Consider the following 21228-nt stretch of genomic DNA (forward strand, 5'->3'; position numbering starts at 1 on the left):
AAAAGCGGGTCTCTGCATTAACAAGATTTCTACTTTAATTAAGAGGAAAAACACACATGAGAACTCGGGTAATCATTACTGAATATGGACCGCAGCGCGGCAGCGGGCTTGACAGTGCCCCCTATAGGCCCGATTTTTTAAACGCGGTGTTAGTAGCTACTAATACTAGTGTAGCTGATTCTTAGTACCTCTCGTTTTTAAACCATGGTATTAGTGTCAACTGGTTGGAGACACCACAGGTTCCTATAATAATTGTTGGTGTGTCCTACCCCTCCCCAACAAATTGAGTTATGTTAAAAGTATGACAGTATATCAATATATTTCTGTACTAAAGGAAAATAGTATCCATCATCGGGTGCCTTTACCCTTGTAAGTTATGTTCGTTTACATTATGCGGATCATCCCCCACACTGATAGAGCTGTTGACTTCCATGACTTATACAAGGTTTGTAGCATGTTCATATACTAATTGCAACAAAAAAAAAATTTTTTTTTGATGCATTAAATTTTAATTATTCTTGGTCAGAAACATGTTATATGCACTAACTGGCATTTATCAAATCTGGGCTAACAAACAGCACTACCCATAAAATGGGGAAAAAAAAAAAACCGTATTTACTTAAACTGTATATAGCGCATCATATTCAAAATGTGAAATTTTGAACTGGTTTGCAAGATAGGCTATATATGCTACAGGTGTAGGAGATTGTAGGCTACGCAGTGGCTGGTGAGTTGGTTATTATTTCTTGGCATGTACGTACATCTCACCAATTTCAGTATAATGTCACTATGGTAATATTCTAGAGACCTTTCCTGCTGTTGTTACTGATTCTTTTAGTTCCATTCTTTCGCAGGCACATCTGAATAGTGTTGTGGGGTTACAGGGGAGGTGGCATTTCCCGCCCACTCTGTTTCGTTTTACGCTTATTCAGATGTGTCTGCGAAAGAATGGAACTAAAACAACTAATAATAATGGTTGGAAAGGACTCTAAAAAATTATTACCACTTTTCCAGATTGATTTTTATATTCCTGTGAATTAATCTCCCAATCGCCTGATTCCAAATTAGTAGTTGGGAACTAAGAAACATTTCTAGTATAGTTTTGAAAACGCTTGAAATATTTAATTGCATACATTTGCAGCATATCTAGAACTCCTTGATTTTGTACATCAAGCTGAGGTGAGGCTTCCTACAGTTTTTTCCCAGAGACCGGCAAACTCTGTTCACATACCTACCTCTCTGAGGAGGCTCTCATCTGCCTGTACACTCCAACTACTAGAAATTAGAAGATGTACAGCCCCAACAGAAAAATTGTAAATATATATATATATATATATATATATATATATATATATATATATATATATATATATATATATATATATATATATACCCAGCACTTAGATGGATCAGACGTACCGAAATGAGCTCTAATATTTGACGGAGACTGAGGCGGGATAAGAGTTAGTTGGGTCAGTCGCCATAAGGGGATAAGTGAGTCACTGGCAACTGTATGCCCCAGCATACTTACATAGAATAGGAGTCTCCATAATAGTCTGTCAGAAAGGGTAGTCGTGTATAACACATTATACCCAGGGAAGTGATTCCTCGGCTGCGTGTGTGTTCAGGGGAAGCTTGTGCAGTGAGCGGTGAATGACCTCCTGGGTGTGCATGGGCACTCGTTTGTAGTAGTTTCTCATGTCTCTTGTTAGTGACCTTCTTTTGTCTTAAATGCTACTGCTGGATGATGCAGTTCAGCAGCAGAGGACTTAAGTAATTAGCTGCGTAGAGAAATTTACTTCCCCTCAGGCCCTGACAAGGCCTGCCTTCCAGGTGGCAATAAACGACACAATTCGGCTTGAGGCTATAAGACGCTGTTGGACAGTGGGTGGATTTGCTAGGAGGGCGAATGTCCAGCGAGATGTTATACCTCGACCATATACGTGTTATTGTATGTTACAACTGTTTTTTTCTAGACATGGTTGTCGATTCCTTCACAGCTGTGGGTCTTAAGTGTTGTTAGAGGTAAAACAGACTGGCGACCTCAATTAGTGTGACCTGGTATTACGGCCTGTTGTGAAAAGAATGCACAAGTCACAGAGAACCCTATACACCCATATTTGAGTCAAGTCCAGTCCTAGTCTAGCTGGACTAGCCTAGCTGGTCCAGCTGTGGCAGCTTTGTGAAAGGGCTAGGATTGTGGTCATAACAATATATATATATATATATATATATATATATATATATATATATATATATATATATATATATATATATATATATATATATATATATATATAAAATGTGTGTGTGTGTGAATGCAGTTTTCAATGTAGAGTATGTAGGCAGGAAAACTGTAAAATATTGATCGCTTTGGTAGGCACATGAGACAATTCAGAGCTTCCAGACCGCATGCTCTCTCGAGCGAATTCTCGGCATTATAGGTAGCCTTTGAATTCGTCATCTCTAGTTCCGTCTTATTCATGGTAAACCTCGTTTCGGAGAATTGCAGGACACGCAGTGCCATGACCTCGCCACTGCTGCATGGCCAACTGCTCCTTCTAGACTACACCCTCTGGCATTGCAGCCACAACATTGTCAATGTCATTTATACAACAATTTCTGTCAATGATATTGTAGTGAAAACATTTGTAAATTCCTGCCTTTAAACTTATCGTAAAATAACTGCCTGTGTAGATATCATCTCAAGTCACACCTAGGTGAGTGGGGATGAAAGTACTCTGGCATCTTCGCCAGACTCTTCTTGAAAATGAGGGCACGTTCCCTCATGCCAGGCCTTATACCTAAATGTTGCTGTAATATACTGTATATTGTTACTTTATCTCAACAGGACCTTTCTGCTGGACAGCATCAATTCCCTTCGTGGTCTGGTGCGGTATACGACTGTGCACTTGAATCAGGGGATCACTCTCTGCCTACCCAAACCGGCAAGTCCCTGATGGCATTGCCTACCATAGTAGGCATGACGCAGTCTGTCACCAATCCTTCTCTAATTCCTTCTTTACTAATGATATGTGGATATTCTACACCTTCAAGTTTTTGTTCCCTTCGTGGAACATCTACTACTAGTACTGCTGCTGCTGCTGCTGCTGCTGCTGCTGCTGCTGCTGCTGCTGCTGCTGCTGCTGCTGCTGCTGCTACTACTACTACTACTACTACTACTACTAATAATAATAATAATAATAATAATAATAATAATAATAATTTTAACACCAATTACTGGTTCTAATGTTACCAACAGCACCAGCAACACTACTACTAATTCTACCATTACTACTAATTCCAGCATTACTAATTCCTTTACTACTAATGCCACTACTACTATTACTACTATTACTACTACTACTACTACTACTACTGACCTGGTTTGGTGGCGCTTATCATATCCTCCACACTCGTAAGAGCCAGATGGCTCTCCCCAAACGCCCCCACCACTGCCACAGCATCATAGGTTCCTGCAGGGCGTGAGGAGCGTGGTCAGGTATGCACAATTCATTTCAATTCAATTCATTATTTTATTGTTGAAATCAACCACATGTCAACCAACAAAAGGACTGTTATAAAGACAGCGCATGAGGCGGCACCACAGTATGGATGTATCATAAATGCATAAATGCATATGATGATAATAATAATAATAATATAATAATTAAAATAATAATAACTATAACAATAACAATAACAGCAATAGCATTGATAATAATAATAATAATAATAATAATAATAATGATAATAATAAAATATCAAAGATAATAGTAATGATCATATTATTTTATATAATGTCAATGTTCACTTTACTCACAAACTAGTTTACTTGTCTAAAGAATAAAAATGTTAGTATTAAAGGAAATAATAGTCATGATAATAATATTATTATAATATAATGTCAGCGTTCACTTTGCTCACTCGCTACCTGAATTGGAGGAAATTGGATTAGACAGAATTTATGTGTCTGGAGACTAATGGGTCAGCGAATTGTTTCATCATGGAGGACACATTAAACATACCAGTTTTCCGGAATTTAGGTGGCTTAAGACAGTCCATGATGTAGTGGCGGTGTGTTTGTTCTTTCTCCACACAGCTTGCACTCAGTACTGACAATTTTTCCATTGCATTTTGTTGTGTTCCTGTCATGGACGTCTTCATCTAGCTGTATCCCATTCGCAATCTTGAGTAAGAAGTCTGCAGTTGCTTGGTGTGCATTCGGAGAGTAACGCAATCCGGTGGTTTCCCGTCAGTTAGGTCGAGGTACCGCCTCAAGAATGGCTTCTCATGTGCGTATGTGGCGATGTAGGTAATGTAGTTCTCCACCTCTCGCTTCCTGACGATGAGCTTGAGTTGGGCAGTAAGTCTTGACAGGTGATAGGCTCGTCCTGTTCGCACCTTTGTTTTGCCAGCCTGTCAGCCTCTTTATTTCCACTGATGTTACAGCATGGTACGTTGGCCACCATCTATAATATCGTTGATGTTCCCACAGATGGAGTTTACAACCTACCAGTGCTTGCGAGCATCTCCCAATATGCCCACCTAGTGAGAACCGCCTTGTCGTGATAGGGGGCTTGCGTGTCCCTATGACGTGGTGAGTGAGGCTAGAGGGGGCTTCGGTCCCTGCTCTGCCCTACGTAGGGGGAGAGGGCTACCCATGCCAACAAGGTAGATGGTTCCCAGTTAGGCTGCCAGTACAGGTCAATGATGCCACTCACCAGAGGGGCCACCATTTGAGGTCGTCCTGTATTGGATGGTTGAGTGTCTGGGCTGGGATGCCTTATTGGGGGGAGGTGTTAGTTCTGTCGTGGACAAACTTTTGAATCATGAGAGGCCACTTTTTAAAATGCATGGCCCTCATGTGGATAAGGAACCCCATCCACGGCAGGCAACGCTCACCTCTCTAGTAATAGACGGTTTCTCTTGGCCTCTGGAGCCATTTTATTATTATAATATGTATATGGGTAAAAATAAAAACTCGTCTGGGCGGTCGACCAGGCCCTCGAGACGTCACCCTCTGGTCGTAATGGTGATGTGTAGGCAACAGTTTGTACTCACCATGGGAAGCTGTTGCTTTCCATGGTGGAAGACCCCTTGGGTCAGTTCTTAATTCTTTATCATCATCAGTGTTTATGCCTCATCAGTGTCTAAGCCTATGTCTTATCGTGCTACCCACTCGGTTTTTAATTCTTTTGGAATTGTTCTCTATATCCATCTGGAGTACAATGGCCAAAGATACTTTTGAAGTAACTAATTTTCTACATCATGGAAACAACTGCTGAGGTCATTCGATCAAGCAATGCAGTTGATAGCGAAAATGACTATTGTTCTAAAGTTTTTGATGACGCTGAGGAATGTGCTTCCAAAGTTCGCCAGACACCTACACCTTACTGGTTTGTAACATACTATAGGGAAGGTCGAGGAAACTTTATTCACGCTGCCAAATATCTAGAAAGGATGACTGGAGTCCTCCCTACAATTAACATCAAGAAATATGGCAAAGATGTACTGATCAGATTTAACTAAAGATGTACTAAAGATTTAACACAGACAATGATGCTCCCCATCTATCTTACCCTTCTGTTGGGATCTTCGAATCTATCAAGTCACGTAAAATATTCAGTTACTGCAAAGGACGCATTTACAACCAGGATACATACGAATTCTCAGAAGATGACATCCTTCAGTTACGTACTGATAATGTTTATTGAGTGGCCAAACTTAAAGGTAATAGTAATATAATCGTGCTCACTCTCTATGGTTCTTTTCTCGCTGACTGTATTAAAAATGATCCTCTTTCCTTTCCAGTAAAGGCATTCGTTGACCGTCCTCTACAATATTATGGATGTTATGAGCTCGGTCAAGAAAGGAAGAACTGTCCAAACCATCCCCGATGCGGTCACTGCTCAGCCCTTGACTCACATCCTACTCCTGAATGCGAATTAGAATCTAATTGCTTCTACTGTAGGGAGACTCACCCGCTACGTTCTCGACAATGCAAGAGCATTGTCTTGAGCAGAACATTTTTCATCTGGCTAATTATCAGTTCATTACTCTTGGTTGTGCCAGTCAGTAACTTCTTTTTCAACAAAAAGATGATGGGAAAAAGACCTATGCCTCTTCCCTCCATTCTAGTTTGACCTCCTCTACCATAGGAACCTTCCCGCCTTTCTCAACCACCAACTATTTCCTCTCATTCTTGTGAGAGTATCACTCCATCAATTATCTCGTCAGCAAATTTAATGTTTTGGAAAGTGTAAGCTCCTCTGCACCTTCAGCAAAGCCCTCCACTACATCAACAAAGCTCTCCACTGAAGCTTTACCAGATGCATCACGAACTCCTTGTACAGGAGTTCATATTGCAGATGTCCACGTCTCAATGGATGCTCATCCACGAACGATCCCCAAGACTTTTAAACCTCCACAGACAAATACAAACAAGTCTCCAAACTCCCTACGCAGTCCCATCAAAAAAATTCCCTGAGGTCTGCTGAGTCCCTAGACTCAACGGGTGTCCCCCTAGAAAGATCCCTGAGGGAGAGTCAGATGACCCTGAGACAGACATAACTATTCAAAGCGATTCTTCCACGTCCAAAATGAATATAGAAGGTTTCTCTGCCCCTCTTCCCGATAGGTCCTCCAAGAGCGTTACTATGCTGTCTTTTATCGAGGAATCCTCTTTGTCCTCCGATCTTTTCAGGAGTTTCAGAGATGCGTGTGCAGGTACCTATCCCCAAACCAGTTACTCAATATCAGGTTTCTGCTCCTATAACCATCGTAGGACCAGATAAACCTCATAGCCCAAGTAAGGTACCTAGTCAGGTTGACAAAGAGAAACTTCTTTCTGGGGCTTCCCTGAGAAACCCCTCTAAGTAGTAATATTCAAGATTGTGCAGTGGAATTGTCGCAGTTTGCGTGCCTCCTTGGAGAAAATCCGGGATAGGTTTTTTCCTGTTTGTATTTATTTACAAGAGACAATGCTCGGAGAATCCACTCACTTTAGTCCTCTTGCTTTCTTCATGGTTTCTTCTCCACTCCTATTCCTGCTCTAGGCCACCATGGTGGCACTGCCATCTTTGTTCGCGTATCAGTCTGCAGATTCACTCGCCACGGCACATTGTTGCTGTTAAGATTTATATAACCGTTTTTGTGTGCTGTCTTTATCTGCCTTCCAGAGTTCTTATTGAGAGAAATGAGCTTGATAACTTTTTTAAATGCTCTTCCCTCTTCTCTTCTTTTATTGGGTGACTTCAGTGGTCTCCATCCTTTGTGGGATGACGCTGTCAACCCTTGTGGTCTTTTACGCGCTTCTTTTATCGACGATTCAAAATTAGATTTTAAACTGGAGATAGTGCCCACTTTCATAGCCAAACCGGTATTTTATAACAATAGATCTTTCTTTCTGTACCAGAAATGACTTTCTTGATTATAATTGGACTGTTTTACCAGATTTATATGGAAGCAATCAGTTCCCAACTGTATGAGTCAACTGATTCTACACCAAAGCTACGTCCTCCACGGTGGCGTCTAGATAAAGTGGACTGGCAGCTATTCACAGAATTCAGCACCCCTGCCTGCTCAATAGATGACACAGGAAACTGTGATGAGGCTACAACATATTTCACTTTTGCACTCCGCTGCTATTCAGTCTATTCCTAAGACCTCTGGCTCTGGCTCGCTCTGAAATGCGATTGTACAACCGCGGTTCAAGAAAAGCGTGCTGCTTTTTCTCCCCTTCGACGGCATCATGGGGACATTCACTACTTGGAGGCTATTCGACAAGCGAGTGCCCATGCTCGCCACACCTTAAAGAGGGTTCGGCAGGAGTCTTGGAAGAGTTATGTCTCCTACATTTACAGTTCGCACAGTACTCACCGAGTCGGCAAAAATATTTGGAAAGTATTCTGCCTCCCTCACCTGTTCTATCCCATATTGATGGGGGGGGGGATGCTAGTATATCCGCAAGGAAGTTTAAGTACTTAGTGTCCAACATTTCGCTGTAGCTATAAACAATGTCATTGGTGTACTTCCGGAAGGAGTTTGTGGTAGCTTATATGTCGATGACTTGTCTATCTCCTTTTCTGCACCACGTATGCCATTTATTGCAGGTGGCACACAGATTTCTCATTGGGCAGCAACTTGGGTAATTCGTTTCTTGGCTTCGAAGACTGTAGCCATGCATTTTTGCCGCCTTCATGGTGTTCACCCTGACCCAGACTTGTATCTGTATGATAGAGGAATCTCTTGTGTTCAGGAAACTCGTTTGCTGGAACTTATATTTGACAATCGCCTGACGTTGCTATATTAAGGCAGCATGCATGAAGGCGTTGTCACTTCTCAGAGTTTTGGCTCATACTTCATGGGGCGCTGACAGACAGACCTTCCATGCGTTGCACAGAATTCTTATTCTTTCAAAATTGGAGTACGGTTGTGAAATCTATTGGTCTGTTACTGAAGCTCACCTCCGTGTGTTGGATTCGGTGCATTACGCTGGTATTCGCCTGGCAAGTCGTGCGTTCCCTTTCATCCCCAATCCCTAGCTGGCTGGTGGATGCTGGTGTCCTGCCATACGTCCTGCCTATGTCGTCAGTCTCTGCCTTCCTGAGGCTGTCACTTGTAAAACAGTTTCCCATGATGCACGTTCTCCCTTTTATGATGCTCGCCCTAGTTTTCCTAAGCCTTTTGGATATCGTGTCGGGTCTGCTATGACCGAGTTTGATGCATCTCTCCATTTGTCCCCATCACCTTTCAAGGGTCGGACACTGGCAGTTTTCGCTGGTGCTGATCTGCCTTCCTGTTGTTAATAATAAAAACTTATTACCACAGTACGAGTCTCGTGCTTTATTTTGGAACACTCTTTGACATACTCTGGCTCCATCCCTGTCTGCACAGATGGGTGAAAGTCTGATGCAGAAGTGGGATATAGTGTTTTTTTTTCTTTTTTTTTTTTTTCTTTGCGAGAGTTGCTCCTGTTTGTTATCTGCCATTATTGTTGCCCTAGAAATAATTTTTACCTAACTCTTTTCAAGTTTTACTATTTTTAGTGACTTTCGTAGTGGAGCATTTACTTCCTAAGTCCCTCCCCTAATTTTATCTGTTTTAGAGAGGGTTTTGCCTGCTTCAGGGCAGAGGATATCACATATCATTTTGTTGGGTACCCTCACACATGGGAGTTCATGGGAATGAGAAAGCTGATAGTCTACTTGTAGAGGCGGCAACTCGGACTGCTCCTCCCACCCCCTTCCATTCATGATTTATACTCCAGTTTAATGATGGTAGTTCTTCCCAGTTGGCAGGGCAGGCTAGAAGATGTGGTTACCACCATTAAGATGGGTGAGATAACTTTTTAAATTTCCGTCCATAAATGTGCAGGGCCGCCGCTCAGAGACTGACTGCATTGGCCCATCTCCGTACGGGTCACACACGCCTCACTCATTGTTACGTCATTTCCCGGGAAACCCAACCATTTTGTGAAGACTGCTTAGTTCGCTTTACGGTGCTACACTTTTAGTGGAATGCCTTAGTATAGTGAAGCTGCGTGAGCGATATCTTTTCCGCTGTCGCGATGAAGATAGGACTTTTCAGATGTCGCTGATACTTGGAGAGAGGGCTCTCTCCCTGCAACATGAGATTCTTAATTCTGGTGCTGGTCTTCTAAACAAACTATAGATTACCTTTTAACAGTTCTAGTTGTGGGTGTTAGTGTTGGTGTTGGTCTTCACCCAAGAGAGGATTTTAGCAGTAGCTACGAGGGGGCCGCTAGCTCATCCTGCGTTCGCTGAGGTCATTAGTAATGTCCCCATCACCTGAATGTTGTCCATCTTCGATCACTACTCCGCATCCCGCACACCCATCTACACCAACAAAACCTTCGATATACACGTAGACTGTGAAGTGAAGAAAGGGCATCAATTCTTGATCAACTTTTGTCGCAGCTCGGCATCCTTCATGCTGGCTTTCACTTTCTTTTCGTTTGATTCAGGAAGTATCGCGTGTAGAAAGAACGCAGCCCAAGGGGCCACAGCTTCGTCTTTGAGCTTGCTGTCATGTGTGAAAGCATTTATGCCGATGCTGTTATAGAGAAGCCGTCTGTTGTTTCTTTCTTTCCTTGTGGAGGGTTTGGTAAAGATCTTATGAAGGAATTTGTTTTGTTTCGATAGATCTGGTCAGTTGTAGAAGAGCAATCTCCTTAATCCTTGCCTCGACTGTGATGAGTCCCACCGCCAACCTGGCACATTCCACACAGAGGAGGTGCAGCCCAGCATGATTCGTTGTTCTGTATGCTCTCTTGGCATCAGTTAGGTTGCTTGAGTGATAAACGAAAAGAGAGCGTATAATCATGATATATAGCATTCTTAATGAAAGCACTGAAGCACCAATGTTGCCTCCAGCCACCCTCCATAGGATACTGAGTCTACTATTGCATGCCTGCTGCAGGACTTGGGTCTGATACTTGTACTGTCCTAGTGAGTTATTTGTAGTGCGTCACTGTGATCATTTAAGGTGTTTATTGGTTTCCTTGTGATTAGCAATCTGGTTTTGCTAGGGGAGATAACAATACCAACAGAGTTACAGGTCTTGGTGAACTTATCGAGGGGTAGCTGGATTTGGCGCTCATCCCGTGCTTTGAATGCCATGTCATCGGTGTAGATGGTCTAGAGGATACACGAAGTCTTCATCTTAGCGACTATTTTAATCAGGATGTTAAAAAGAGTAGGAAATAAGACATCTTCTTGCGGTGTGCCTAGCTCCATAGTTCTCCAATCCGAGTACACACCCTCAAAGAAGACAGAAGCTTGTCTTCCAGACAGGTAGTCTTGCCCTGAACATATTTGCCGAGTTCTGCTAAAATTACGACAGGGTTTGCTGTGTCAAAGGCTCCTTTCAGATTAATGAATGCAGTATACATAGCATGGACGATACTCTTTACTACATGAATGCAGTGCTGGGTTCTTCTGGCAGGCAGGAGGAAATCGTATAGGATCTTGCTAAGATGTGGTGTAATGCTGTGCTGCAGTCTCTAAAGGAGCATCCTTCCAAATAATTTGCATACATATGAAGTTAGGGATATTTGCCTTATTTCTCCGTTCTTCTCTGGCTTGGGTATGGGAATAATGGCTTGTCTCCGCGCACCTGGAAGTTTGTTGTCTTGTTAGCCCTTCTTGTCTTGTTTTCCTTCAGTGATGCTAGGAAGTTAATTATAGGTAATGCTGTCAAGTCGAGGAACAGTGGATTTTCTGGGCCTGAGGGCCTTTCTCACCTAATTTCCTTGAATGAGATTTGATCTGTAAGACCACCTGCCTGCAGTGCCATCTCGATTTCAGTTTGTCTGCGTTTGTGGCGTTTATGTAGAGCTAACCTGACATGTAGTGGCAATTCATCATAGCTGGACGCTGAAGCCCACTCGTCAATGAGTTCGTTTGCCTTTACTGTGGGCATCAGGATGGCTTGGGTCTTTTTTTTTTTTTTTTTTTTTACTGATGATATTCATACTTTTGAGAATTTCTGCCAGATATGTTATGTGGATGGCGTTTTGGATGTAGTTGTTCCAGACCCTTTCTTTCGCCACATGTTTGATATATTGTGTCTGCTTGGCCATGCGGTACAGTATGGTTTCTATATTGGGAGTAGGATTTGCAAGGAATGCAGCTTTGACTTTCTTATATGTCTTCTTATTTTTTTTTTTTTTTCCACAATTCTTTTCACAAAGTCATCCTCATAGTACTGAGTGGGTGCAACTTTATTTGGATCTTGTTTTTGGCCGTCCGTTTTTGTATCTTATTTAGTTTATAATTCTTTCAGTATTCAGATTCAGATTATCGAATTATTCAGCGGTGGGATTGGGCTATTGAACGAGATAGCTATCGTACCATTCCTGGAGTAGGGCCCTTGCTGTTACCCTATATTTTCGAAGATTATTTAGACACTTCCGGACTTTTCTGTCTCCTTATATGGCACATGTAGATTTTTAGTAACGGCAAAGTAATCACAAATAAGTTCATCAACAGGCTGAGTGTTGTAGAATTGAAGATTATTTAGTAGTATTGTGTAATCAAGTTTAGTTTATTTCCTTTGATGCAAATGGTGAAGCTGTAATAAGTGTTGGTGACGTTGATACTGATGTCATCAATCCAATGGTGTAGTGTACAACCGTAACGATTATGTTTCTTAGTTATGTTTTCCCCAAGTGCAGCGTAAATTGCATTAAGGTCACCAATGACCATAGTAAGGAGAGTCCCGGCGTTGTCTCTAGTTATTGTCTCCATAGTGGGAACCACCTTGTCGTGGTTGGGGGTCTGCTGCGTCCCAACGAACTGGCAAGCGAGGCTAGAGGGCCTTTCTGCTCTAGCCTTAGTTTCTGCTCCACCCTTTTGAGGAGAGAACTACCCATAAGAAGAAGAAGAACATAAGAAATAAGGGAAGCTGCAAGAAGCGACCAGGCTTACATGTGGCAGTCCCTGTATGAAACACACCTACCTATTTCCATCTGCTATCCCCATCCATAAACTTGTCTAATCTTCTCTTAAAGCTCTCTAGTGTCCTAGCACTAACTACATGATTACTGAGTCCGTTCCATTCATCTACCACTCTATTTGAGAACCAATTTTTTCCTATCTCCTTCCTAAACCTAAATTTTTCAAGCTTGAACCCGTTATTTCTTGTTCTACCCTGGTTGCTGATCCTAAGAATTTTGCTTACATCTCCCTTGTTATAACCCTTATACCATTTAAAGACTTCTATCAGGTCCCCTCTTAACTTACGTCTCTCTAAAGAATGTAAATTTAACAGCTTCAACCTCGCCTCGTAAGGAATACTCCTCATCCCCTGTATCCTTTTAGTCATTCTCCTCTGTACTGATTCTAATAGACCTATATCTTTCCTGTAATGTGGGGACCAGAACTGCACCGCGTAGTCTAGATGAGGTCTGACCAGCGCCAAGTATAACTTTAATATTAATTCCGGCCTTCTACTTTTAACACTCCTAAAAATGAATCCTAGTACCCTATTTGCCTTGTTTCTGGCTTCTATGCATTGTTTCCCTAGACGGAGTTCAGAGCTAACTATAACTCCTAAATCTTTCTCGTACCCTGTACCTACCAGAGTTTGGTTGTTTAATGTGTACCTATTGTGTGGGTTTCCTCTACCTACGCTAAGCACTTTGCATTTATTGATATCGAATTGCATTTGCCATCTATCCGTCCATTCATTCATTCTATCTAAGTCTGCCTGCAAGGCGATGGCATCCGATTCTGACCTAATTAATCTACCTATCTTTGTGTCATCCGCAAATTTACTAACATCACTACTAATTCCACTATCCAAGTCATTGATATACATTAGAAATAACAATGGCCCTAATACTGATCCCTGTGGCACCCCACTAATTACATGACCCCACTCGGATTTCGAGCCGTTTATTACCACTCTCTGTCGCCTGTCACTAAGCCATGACCCTATCCAGCCTAACACCTTCCCGTCTATCCCGTGTGCCCTAACCTTTCTCAGGAGCCTTTGATGGGGTACCTCCTTTGATGGGGTACCTTGTCAAATGCTTGGGTACCTTGTCAAATGCTTTACCTTGTCAAATGCTTTGCTAGCAAGGTCGCCAGTAAGGGACTAAATGGTTCCCACAGTTAGGCTGCCGGTATGGGTCAACGGTGCCACTCACCAGAGGGGCGACATTTTGCGGTCGTCCTATGTTGGACGGCTAGGTGTCTGGGCTGGGATACATTATGAAGGGGAGGCCTTAGCTCCGTCATGCACAAACTTTCGAAACATGAGGCGGCCAGCGCTCGCTCTCTTCATAGTCCCAGTAGGTGGTTTCCCTTGGTACATAGAGACATTCTATTTTTTAAAATATCCTATGGGTAAAGTTAGAAATTCATTTCGTCCTCGAGGGGCGGTGGACCAGGCCCTCGAGACGACACCCTCTGGTCGTGACAATGATATGTAGGCAGGAGCTTTTACTCCTCCTAATGCTGCTCCCCTTGTTGGAAGGTCCCTTTTGGGTGAGTTTTTCAGTCTTTTTTTTTGACATTCTAACGATCATTAATGTTTATGCCTCCATTTCATACCGTGTTATTCACTCGGTCTTTAAGCTTTTTGGATCCCCCTAGTGGAAACCGCTTTGTCGTGGTGAGGCAACTTGTGAGCACCTATGAGCTGGCGAGCAAGATTAGAGGGGGCTTCAACACCTTGCTGCATCCTATTTAAGGGGAGACGGCTACCCATGCTAGTAAGGTCGCCAGTGAAAGACAAGAATAAATGGTTCCCGGAGTTAGGCCAAGAATGCTGTTCACCAGAGAGGCTACCTTTAGAGGTCGTCCTGTGACGGATGGTTGGGTGTATGGGCTGGAGCCACTTTTTAAAACGAGTGGCCCCCATGGGGACAAAGTACCCCATCCATGGCAGCCAGTGCTTGCTCCCTTCGTAGTCCCAGTATGCGGTTTCCCTTTGCCCATTTTATTTTTATGATATCCTCATGGGTAAAAATAAAAATCCTCTGGTAGTCGAGGGGCGTTCGTCCAGACGTCACCCTCTAGTCGTAAAGTTGATGTGCAGGTAGGAGCTCGCAGTAGCCCTGCTACTCTTTCCCAGGTTTTCCTTTCGGTGAATTGCTGAGTCTTGGTTTCACACTTTTATGATCATTAATATATGTGCCTCCATGTCATACGGTGCTATTCACAAAGTTTTAAAGTCCTTCGAAACGGTTCTTCGTGTCCGTCTCAAATATGATGACGATTGTCTCTATTGTCATGCTATTGGCCGAGTTTACCCTGAAAAGGAACACATTTTCTTAGTGTCCCCTATGTTCCGTTTTCCTCATTAGCATGTCTTTATTCTTAATAAGTTAGTATACTCATTTATATCATGTAGTATTATTCCCTTCGTAATTTAAGTTCTTTATATGTATGTGTGTGTAAGGGAAGAGGTGTATTTGAGGTGGAATGTGTTGAGGGAAGAGGGAACACCCATCTGTTTGTCTCTCCCACCTGAGTCAGCCGGATTTCAGAGCGTAATAAGCCCTGAGGGGAATAGAGCGGGGGGCGTTCTCAGGGGATGAATTCGGGTGTGGAGTGGTGATGGAGTGTGTGTGTGGAGATATTAGTGATATGGCGGTATAAGCTTGATATCCAGATCAGGTTGGTGTGTCTTCAGTGGTACCAAGAGCTCTTGTCCGCTGAAATTCGGTCGGTGAGTTGGGGCAGCGTAGGGCAGTAAGGCAACCATTTTGTGGTTGGAGCTGCAGTGGTGTTGTGGCGTTATTGGTGTCTTTGTGGTTGGTGTTGTGGTGTTATTGATGTTTTGGGGGATGGTGTTATGGTGTTATAGGTGTTCTATGGTGATGGTGGTGATGTCTTGTGAGGTTTGAGGAGGTAAAATACGGGAATTGTTATTTGGTGACGCGGTGACAGCGTCTAGGGAAATTCCCGCTACTGTGGAAAATATTTCAGCGGCCTATGAAGGAGTAAAATGGCTTTAGTGCTTTGTGAAGTGACGGGAATGTCATATATTGATGTGTATAACCTCTGAGCAATAAGGGAGGCGATATAAGAGCCTGAGAAAAAGGGGGAATCTTTTGTGAGTGTGGGAATTATCCTGTGTTGGGCTAGGGTACAAATTTGTTCCCTAATTTCCTTTAATGTCTACTACCTCAGTTTGCTTGTGAGTTAACATCATTATTAATATATCCTGTTATTGTGTGGAATAATTGTATTTTGTACCCCAAAATTGATCTGGTATTAAGGTGATTTCTGGTGTGCTGTGCCAAGGTAAGGGTTTTGTGAAAGGGTTTAGTAGCTGGCCTCTAAAAAATCCAGACCTTTAAAACTTTTCAGGATCAGTGTGACATCCACTTTGTTGGAAAGATAACCGGGATCGTGACACTATAATGTTACGATGTTATGTGACATTTACATCAGACATTGATGACAAAGCTGTTCGTGAGGCAATAAATTCTATGTGTCTTGGAGACAACAACTTAATTGATGAAGTCACAAGATCAAGCAATGTAATTGACAGTGAGAATGATTATTGTCTTAATGTCTTTGATGATGCTGAGGAACGTGCCCCTAAAGTTCGCCACCCATTTACACTCTACTTCTTTGTAGCATATTTCAGGGAAGGTCAAGGTAACTTTATCCATGCTGCCAAGTATCTAGAAAATGAGATTGGAGCCCTCCCTACAAATGATATTAAGAAATATGGCAAAGGAGTCTTGATCAGACATAAAGATTTAGCGCAAGCAATGATGCTCCTCCATCTGCTTTGCCTTTGAGTGAGTGAATCCTTTACGGTTTACAACGCCTGAAAATGCATAATGTGCATAAAGTATTGTAGACTTAGAATATCTTGTATTTTCATCACCTCGAGCAACATCCGCAGAAACTCGTTTTGCACCCCGCATTTCTGAAGGAATGGAGATAAATTTTTGTCTTGATAAAATATATATGATTCTCTCTCTCTCTCTCTCTCTCTCTCTCTCTCTCTCTCTCTCTCTCTCTCTCTCTCTCTCTCTCTCTCTCTCTCTCTTACCTTGTGGGATCTTGGTCTTGGAAGCAGCATTTCCCATATAAACTTCATAAATGTTGCAATATACGCCTTTCCCCCGCAGTATCTGTAGCATTCCTGGAGAAGGTTCCACGGCGTCCAGGAATCTGTAGGGGAGGAGGGAGAGGAGGAGCTACAAAGGTTTGTAGGAGGGGATGACTGTAGTATATGTATTATATATATTACTGCCACTATTACTACTATTATACTCCGTTCTCGAACTTTCAGAGACAAACCTTTAGAGACATACTCCTGGGTGGAGCACGTCACGAGATCAACGTTCTATCTTTCTACTAGATGGCAATGTTCAGCGGAAGGCGTGTATTTTAGTGTTTCATTGTTTCTTACCAACACACAAACTATTTGCTTTGAATACATGAAAACTATTCCTTCACCGTCTATACTGAATGTCTCATCGCTTCAACGCCAAAGCGAATCCGTAACACTTGCTGGAAAGAAGTCACTAAGTGTAAAATACACAGGCCTGTAAACTTGTGAGCGACGAGAGGATGTTAATCATTTCAAAGTGCTTTGAAACATCTGGACCGCGAACATCCAGTTCTTCACCTGAGACATGGAAAATAAAGCTGCCTGGCCAGCGTTAATTCCCAGTGGGACAATAAACCCCAGCCGGCTAGGCCTCTGGCTTCTTGCCCTGGGGCGATAGGGTGGGTCACTGATGACAGATCAAACACGCCTTGCATTGCTGTTACGGTGTTGCACTAACTGTAACGCTTCATCAGGAATCTTTATAATACGTACTTCTTGCTGCACTGCCACTTTCTTTATTATCAGTCACTTTAAATGTAAGAAAATAGCCTGCAAGAATGTCTCGAGAATATACTTATATTGTTACGCAGGGATGCGTAGTGGCCAGGAGATGGAAGAGGCTAAAGAAGGAGGCTTTAGTTGGAAACTAAAGCTGATGCAAGAAGATTGAAGACAGAGGAGAGGGTATCGATGCCAAGAGGCCTGAGTCTGAGGATAAAGCGAGGTTACTTGAGGCGGAGGAGATAAGAATGTATGAAAGGAAGGAGAATAAGAAAAATAGGATATCTGAACTGGAAAAGAAGAGGCTAATTCACCTCATGGTAGTCGGAGAGGAGAGGTAACAAAGGAAGATACGGTGAATATAGTGAGAAGTTTGAAACTAATACCAGATTTTGATGAAATGAAGGGGACACTGGTTTAGGAGATTTGAAAAGAAAGCAGCAGAGTTTGATTGGCCAGTGGTTAATGATATTTGAAAAAAAAATAAATAAATTTCAGTTTGATTGGCCTCGTGAGAGATGGGTTGGCCTTGTTGCTAGTGTACTTAGAAGTCTGTGATCGGATGTCAGTAGATGATTTGGAGGATTAAGACGAGTTTAAGGCTGACATTTTGAAAGCCTACAAGCTACGGACGAAGGTATGTATGTAGGCTATAATTTCGGGGAGATAAGAAAAGGCCTGGAGATTCTTACCTCGAGTGTGCTCAATACTTCTAGGAGGCTTTTGAAAAGTGGATTGCTAGTGACCAGGCCACCTCTTATCTTAACCAGGAGATGATGGTCATGGAGCATCTGGGAAGGGGACCACAAATATCCCCACGTCGGACTGCTCTTCTGATAACGACCCTAAGTGTCTTGACACTCCCCTCAACGTTTTCTTCATAAACTTCTGCAACATTCACGGCCTAAGATCTAATTTTCAATCTGTAGAACACCACCTCTCCTCTTCTAAACCTCAACTTCTTTTCCTCACTGAAACTCAGGTGTCTGAGGCAACTGATAGTAGCACCTTTTCTGTTCCCTCCTACTTTCCCTTCGGAACCATGCCAACTGTGTTCTCCAACTAGCCAAAAACTCCTTCATTAACAAAAAGTATCAATATCTTTCAAGATCTAACTCCCCTCGTGACTTCTGGCATCTAGCCAAAAATATCTCCAATAACTTTACTTCTTCTTTCCCTTCTTTATTTCAACCAGATGGCACCACTGCTATCACATCTATCTCTAAAGCTGAACTCTTCGCTCAAACCTTTGTTAAAACGCTACCTTGGACGATTCAGGGCTTGTTCCTCCCTCTCCTCCACCCTTTGACTACTTCATGCTACCTGTTAAAATCCTTGACAATGATGTTTTCCATGCCCTCGCTGGCCTAAACCCTCGGAAGGCTTATGAACCTGATGGGATCCCTCCTGTTGTTCTCCGAAACTGTGCCTCCGTGCTTGCACCTTGCCTAGTCAAATTCTTTCAACTTGGTCTGTCAACATCTACCTTTCCTTCTTGCTGGAAGTTTACCTACATTCAGCCTGTTCCTAAAAAAGGTGATCGTTCTAATCCCTCAAACTACCGTCCTATTGCTTTAATTTCCTGCATATCTAAAGTTTTTGAGTCTATCCTCAACAGGAAGATTCTTAAATATTTATCACTTCACAACCTTGTATCTGATCGCCAGTATGGGTTCCGTCAAGGCCGCTCTCCTGATAATCTTCCGGCTTTCCTTACTGAGTCTTGGAATACAGCTGACAGTGTACCTGATGAGGGTTCTGTCTCTCAGAGACATGGTGCCCTGTTTCTTGCCAAAGCCTCCCTAGTGGAAGCCGCCTTATCGTGGTGGGCGAGCTTGCGCGTCCCTATGAGCGAGCAAGGCTAGAGAGGGCTTCGGTTCCTGCTCCACCCTTCTTAGAGGGGGAGGGCTGCCTATGCATGCAAAGTCACCAGTGAAGGGCCAGACTAAATGGTTCCCAGAGTTAGGCTGCCAGTACGGGTCAACGGTGCCGCTAACCGTTGACCACTTTTTGAGGTCATCCTGGGCTAGATGGTTGTGTCTGGGCTGGGATGCGTTGTGCGGAGAGGTCTTAGCTCCGTTGTGGACAAACTTTCGAATCAAGAGGGGCCACTTTTTAAAACGAGTGGCCTCCATGACCACGAGGTACCCCGTTCACTGCTGCTAGCGCTTGCTCCATTCGTTGTCCCAGTAGGCGGTCTTCCTTGGTCCCTGGAGCCAATTTATCCATATGCGTAAATATAAAAAGTAATCTGGTCCTTGAGGGGTGGTCGACCAGGCCCTCGAGACGTCCCTCTCTGGTGGTGATGGCGTTGTGCAGGTGGGATCTTGTACTCTTTCTGCTGTTGTTTCCCAAGGTGGAAGACGCCTTGGGTCAGTCGCTGAGTCCTGTCTTGACACTGTCATGGTCATTAATATTTGTGTCTGTGTTCTCAAGCCTTTCGGAACACTTCTCCGTATCGTCTTAAATATGACAGCGATTGTGTCTCTAATCAGTGTTACATGGCATTTACATCAGACGTCACCGCCAAATCTGCTCGAGGCAATAAATTCTCTGCGTCATGGAAATAACTACTTAATTGCTGAGATCATTCGATCGAGCAATGTAACTGACAGCGAGAATGATTATTAGTGATGATGAACAACGAGCTCCCAAAGTTTGCCACCCACCTACACCTTACTGGATTGTAGCATCTTATAGGGAAGGTAGAGGAAACTTTATTCTCGCTGCCAACCATTTAGAAAGGAAGATTAGAGTACTGCCTACCAATAACGTCAAGGTGTCTTGATCCGAGCTAAAGATTTAACACAGGAAGATGATGCTCCTCCATCTACTATGCCAACTAGAACCTGTATGAACTCTCAGGAGATGACATCCTTCAGTTATGTCCAGATAATGTTCAACGAGTGGCCAAGATTAAAGGGAATGGTAACATGATCATGCTCATATTCTATGGTTCTTTTCTCCCTGACCGTGTTAAGATCGGTCCTCTCTCTCTCTCAGTAAAGGCTGTCATCGATCGTCCAGTGCAATGTTATCGATCTTACGATTTCGGTTATGAGAGGAACAACTGTACAAGTCTTCCCTGGTGTGGTCACTGCTCTGCCCTTGACTCCCACCCTACTCCTCAATGCGAATCAGACCCATTTTGCTTTTTCTGCAGGGAAGCACATCCACTACGATCTTGGCAGTGTAAGAGGTTCTGCCTTGAACAGAACATCCTTCAACTGACTAATTCTCATTTCATTAGTCTCGGTAGTGTCAGGCAGGAATTTCTTTTTAAACAAAGATGGTGGGGAAAATACGTAAGCCTCCTCCCTCCACTCTGGTTTTTCTATTTTTACCAAAGGTAATAAGTCTGCAACATCCTCCGCCTTTCTCAACCATCAATTGTTTCTTCCCGTTCATGTGAGAATGTCGCTCTTTCAGTTACCGTCTGCAACAGTTTTGTTTTTTTTGGTGGGGGGGGAGGGAAGTGTCATCTCCTCTACATCTTCAACCAAGCCCTCCATTACATCTTCAGCAAAGCCCTCCACTGCATCTTCACCAGCTACATCCCAGACACCTCAGTATGTACAAAAGAACATATTGCCGAAATCCACATGCATTCCTCATGGATTCCCAACCACGAACGACTTCCAAGATTTTTAAGCCACCACAGCCACATACTATCAATCTTCCCTCGATTCCTCCTCAGTCTTACCAGAAACGTTCCCGGAGGTCTGCTGAGTCACTAGACTCAACGGGCGTCCCCCATAGAAAGACTCCTGTGGGAGCGTCTGATGTCCCTGAGCCAAACGTAATCAATCAAATTGATTCATCCAATTCTGAAATAGATATACAGGATTTCTCTGCCTGTCATTCAAATAAGTCCTCCAAGAGTGATACCAATACGTCTTT

The 21228-nt window shown here is 43.1% G+C and overlaps 1 protein-coding gene across 1 annotated transcript in view; it reads right to left on the bottom strand.

Moving 5' to 3' along the window:
- The window catches only part of LOC135096483 (methyltransferase-like protein 27), a 54832-nt gene that overhangs the window by 4037 nt on the left and 29567 nt on the right, over nt 1-21228 (bottom strand). Inside the window, exons 5-6 of the mRNA XM_063997988.1 lie at nt 16543-16664; nt 3384-3476 (exon numbers count right to left, since the gene is read on the bottom strand). Of these exons, the coding sequence (XP_063854058.1) occupies nt 3384-3476; nt 16543-16664 (215 nt within the window). The remainder of the gene's footprint in view (nt 1-3383; nt 3477-16542; nt 16665-21228) is intronic.

The sequence above is a fragment of the Scylla paramamosain genome, unplaced genomic scaffold (genome assembly GCF_035594125.1).
Source record: "Scylla paramamosain isolate STU-SP2022 unplaced genomic scaffold, ASM3559412v1 Contig4, whole genome shotgun sequence".
Classification (NCBI taxonomy): domain Eukaryota; kingdom Metazoa; phylum Arthropoda; class Malacostraca; order Decapoda; family Portunidae; genus Scylla; species Scylla paramamosain.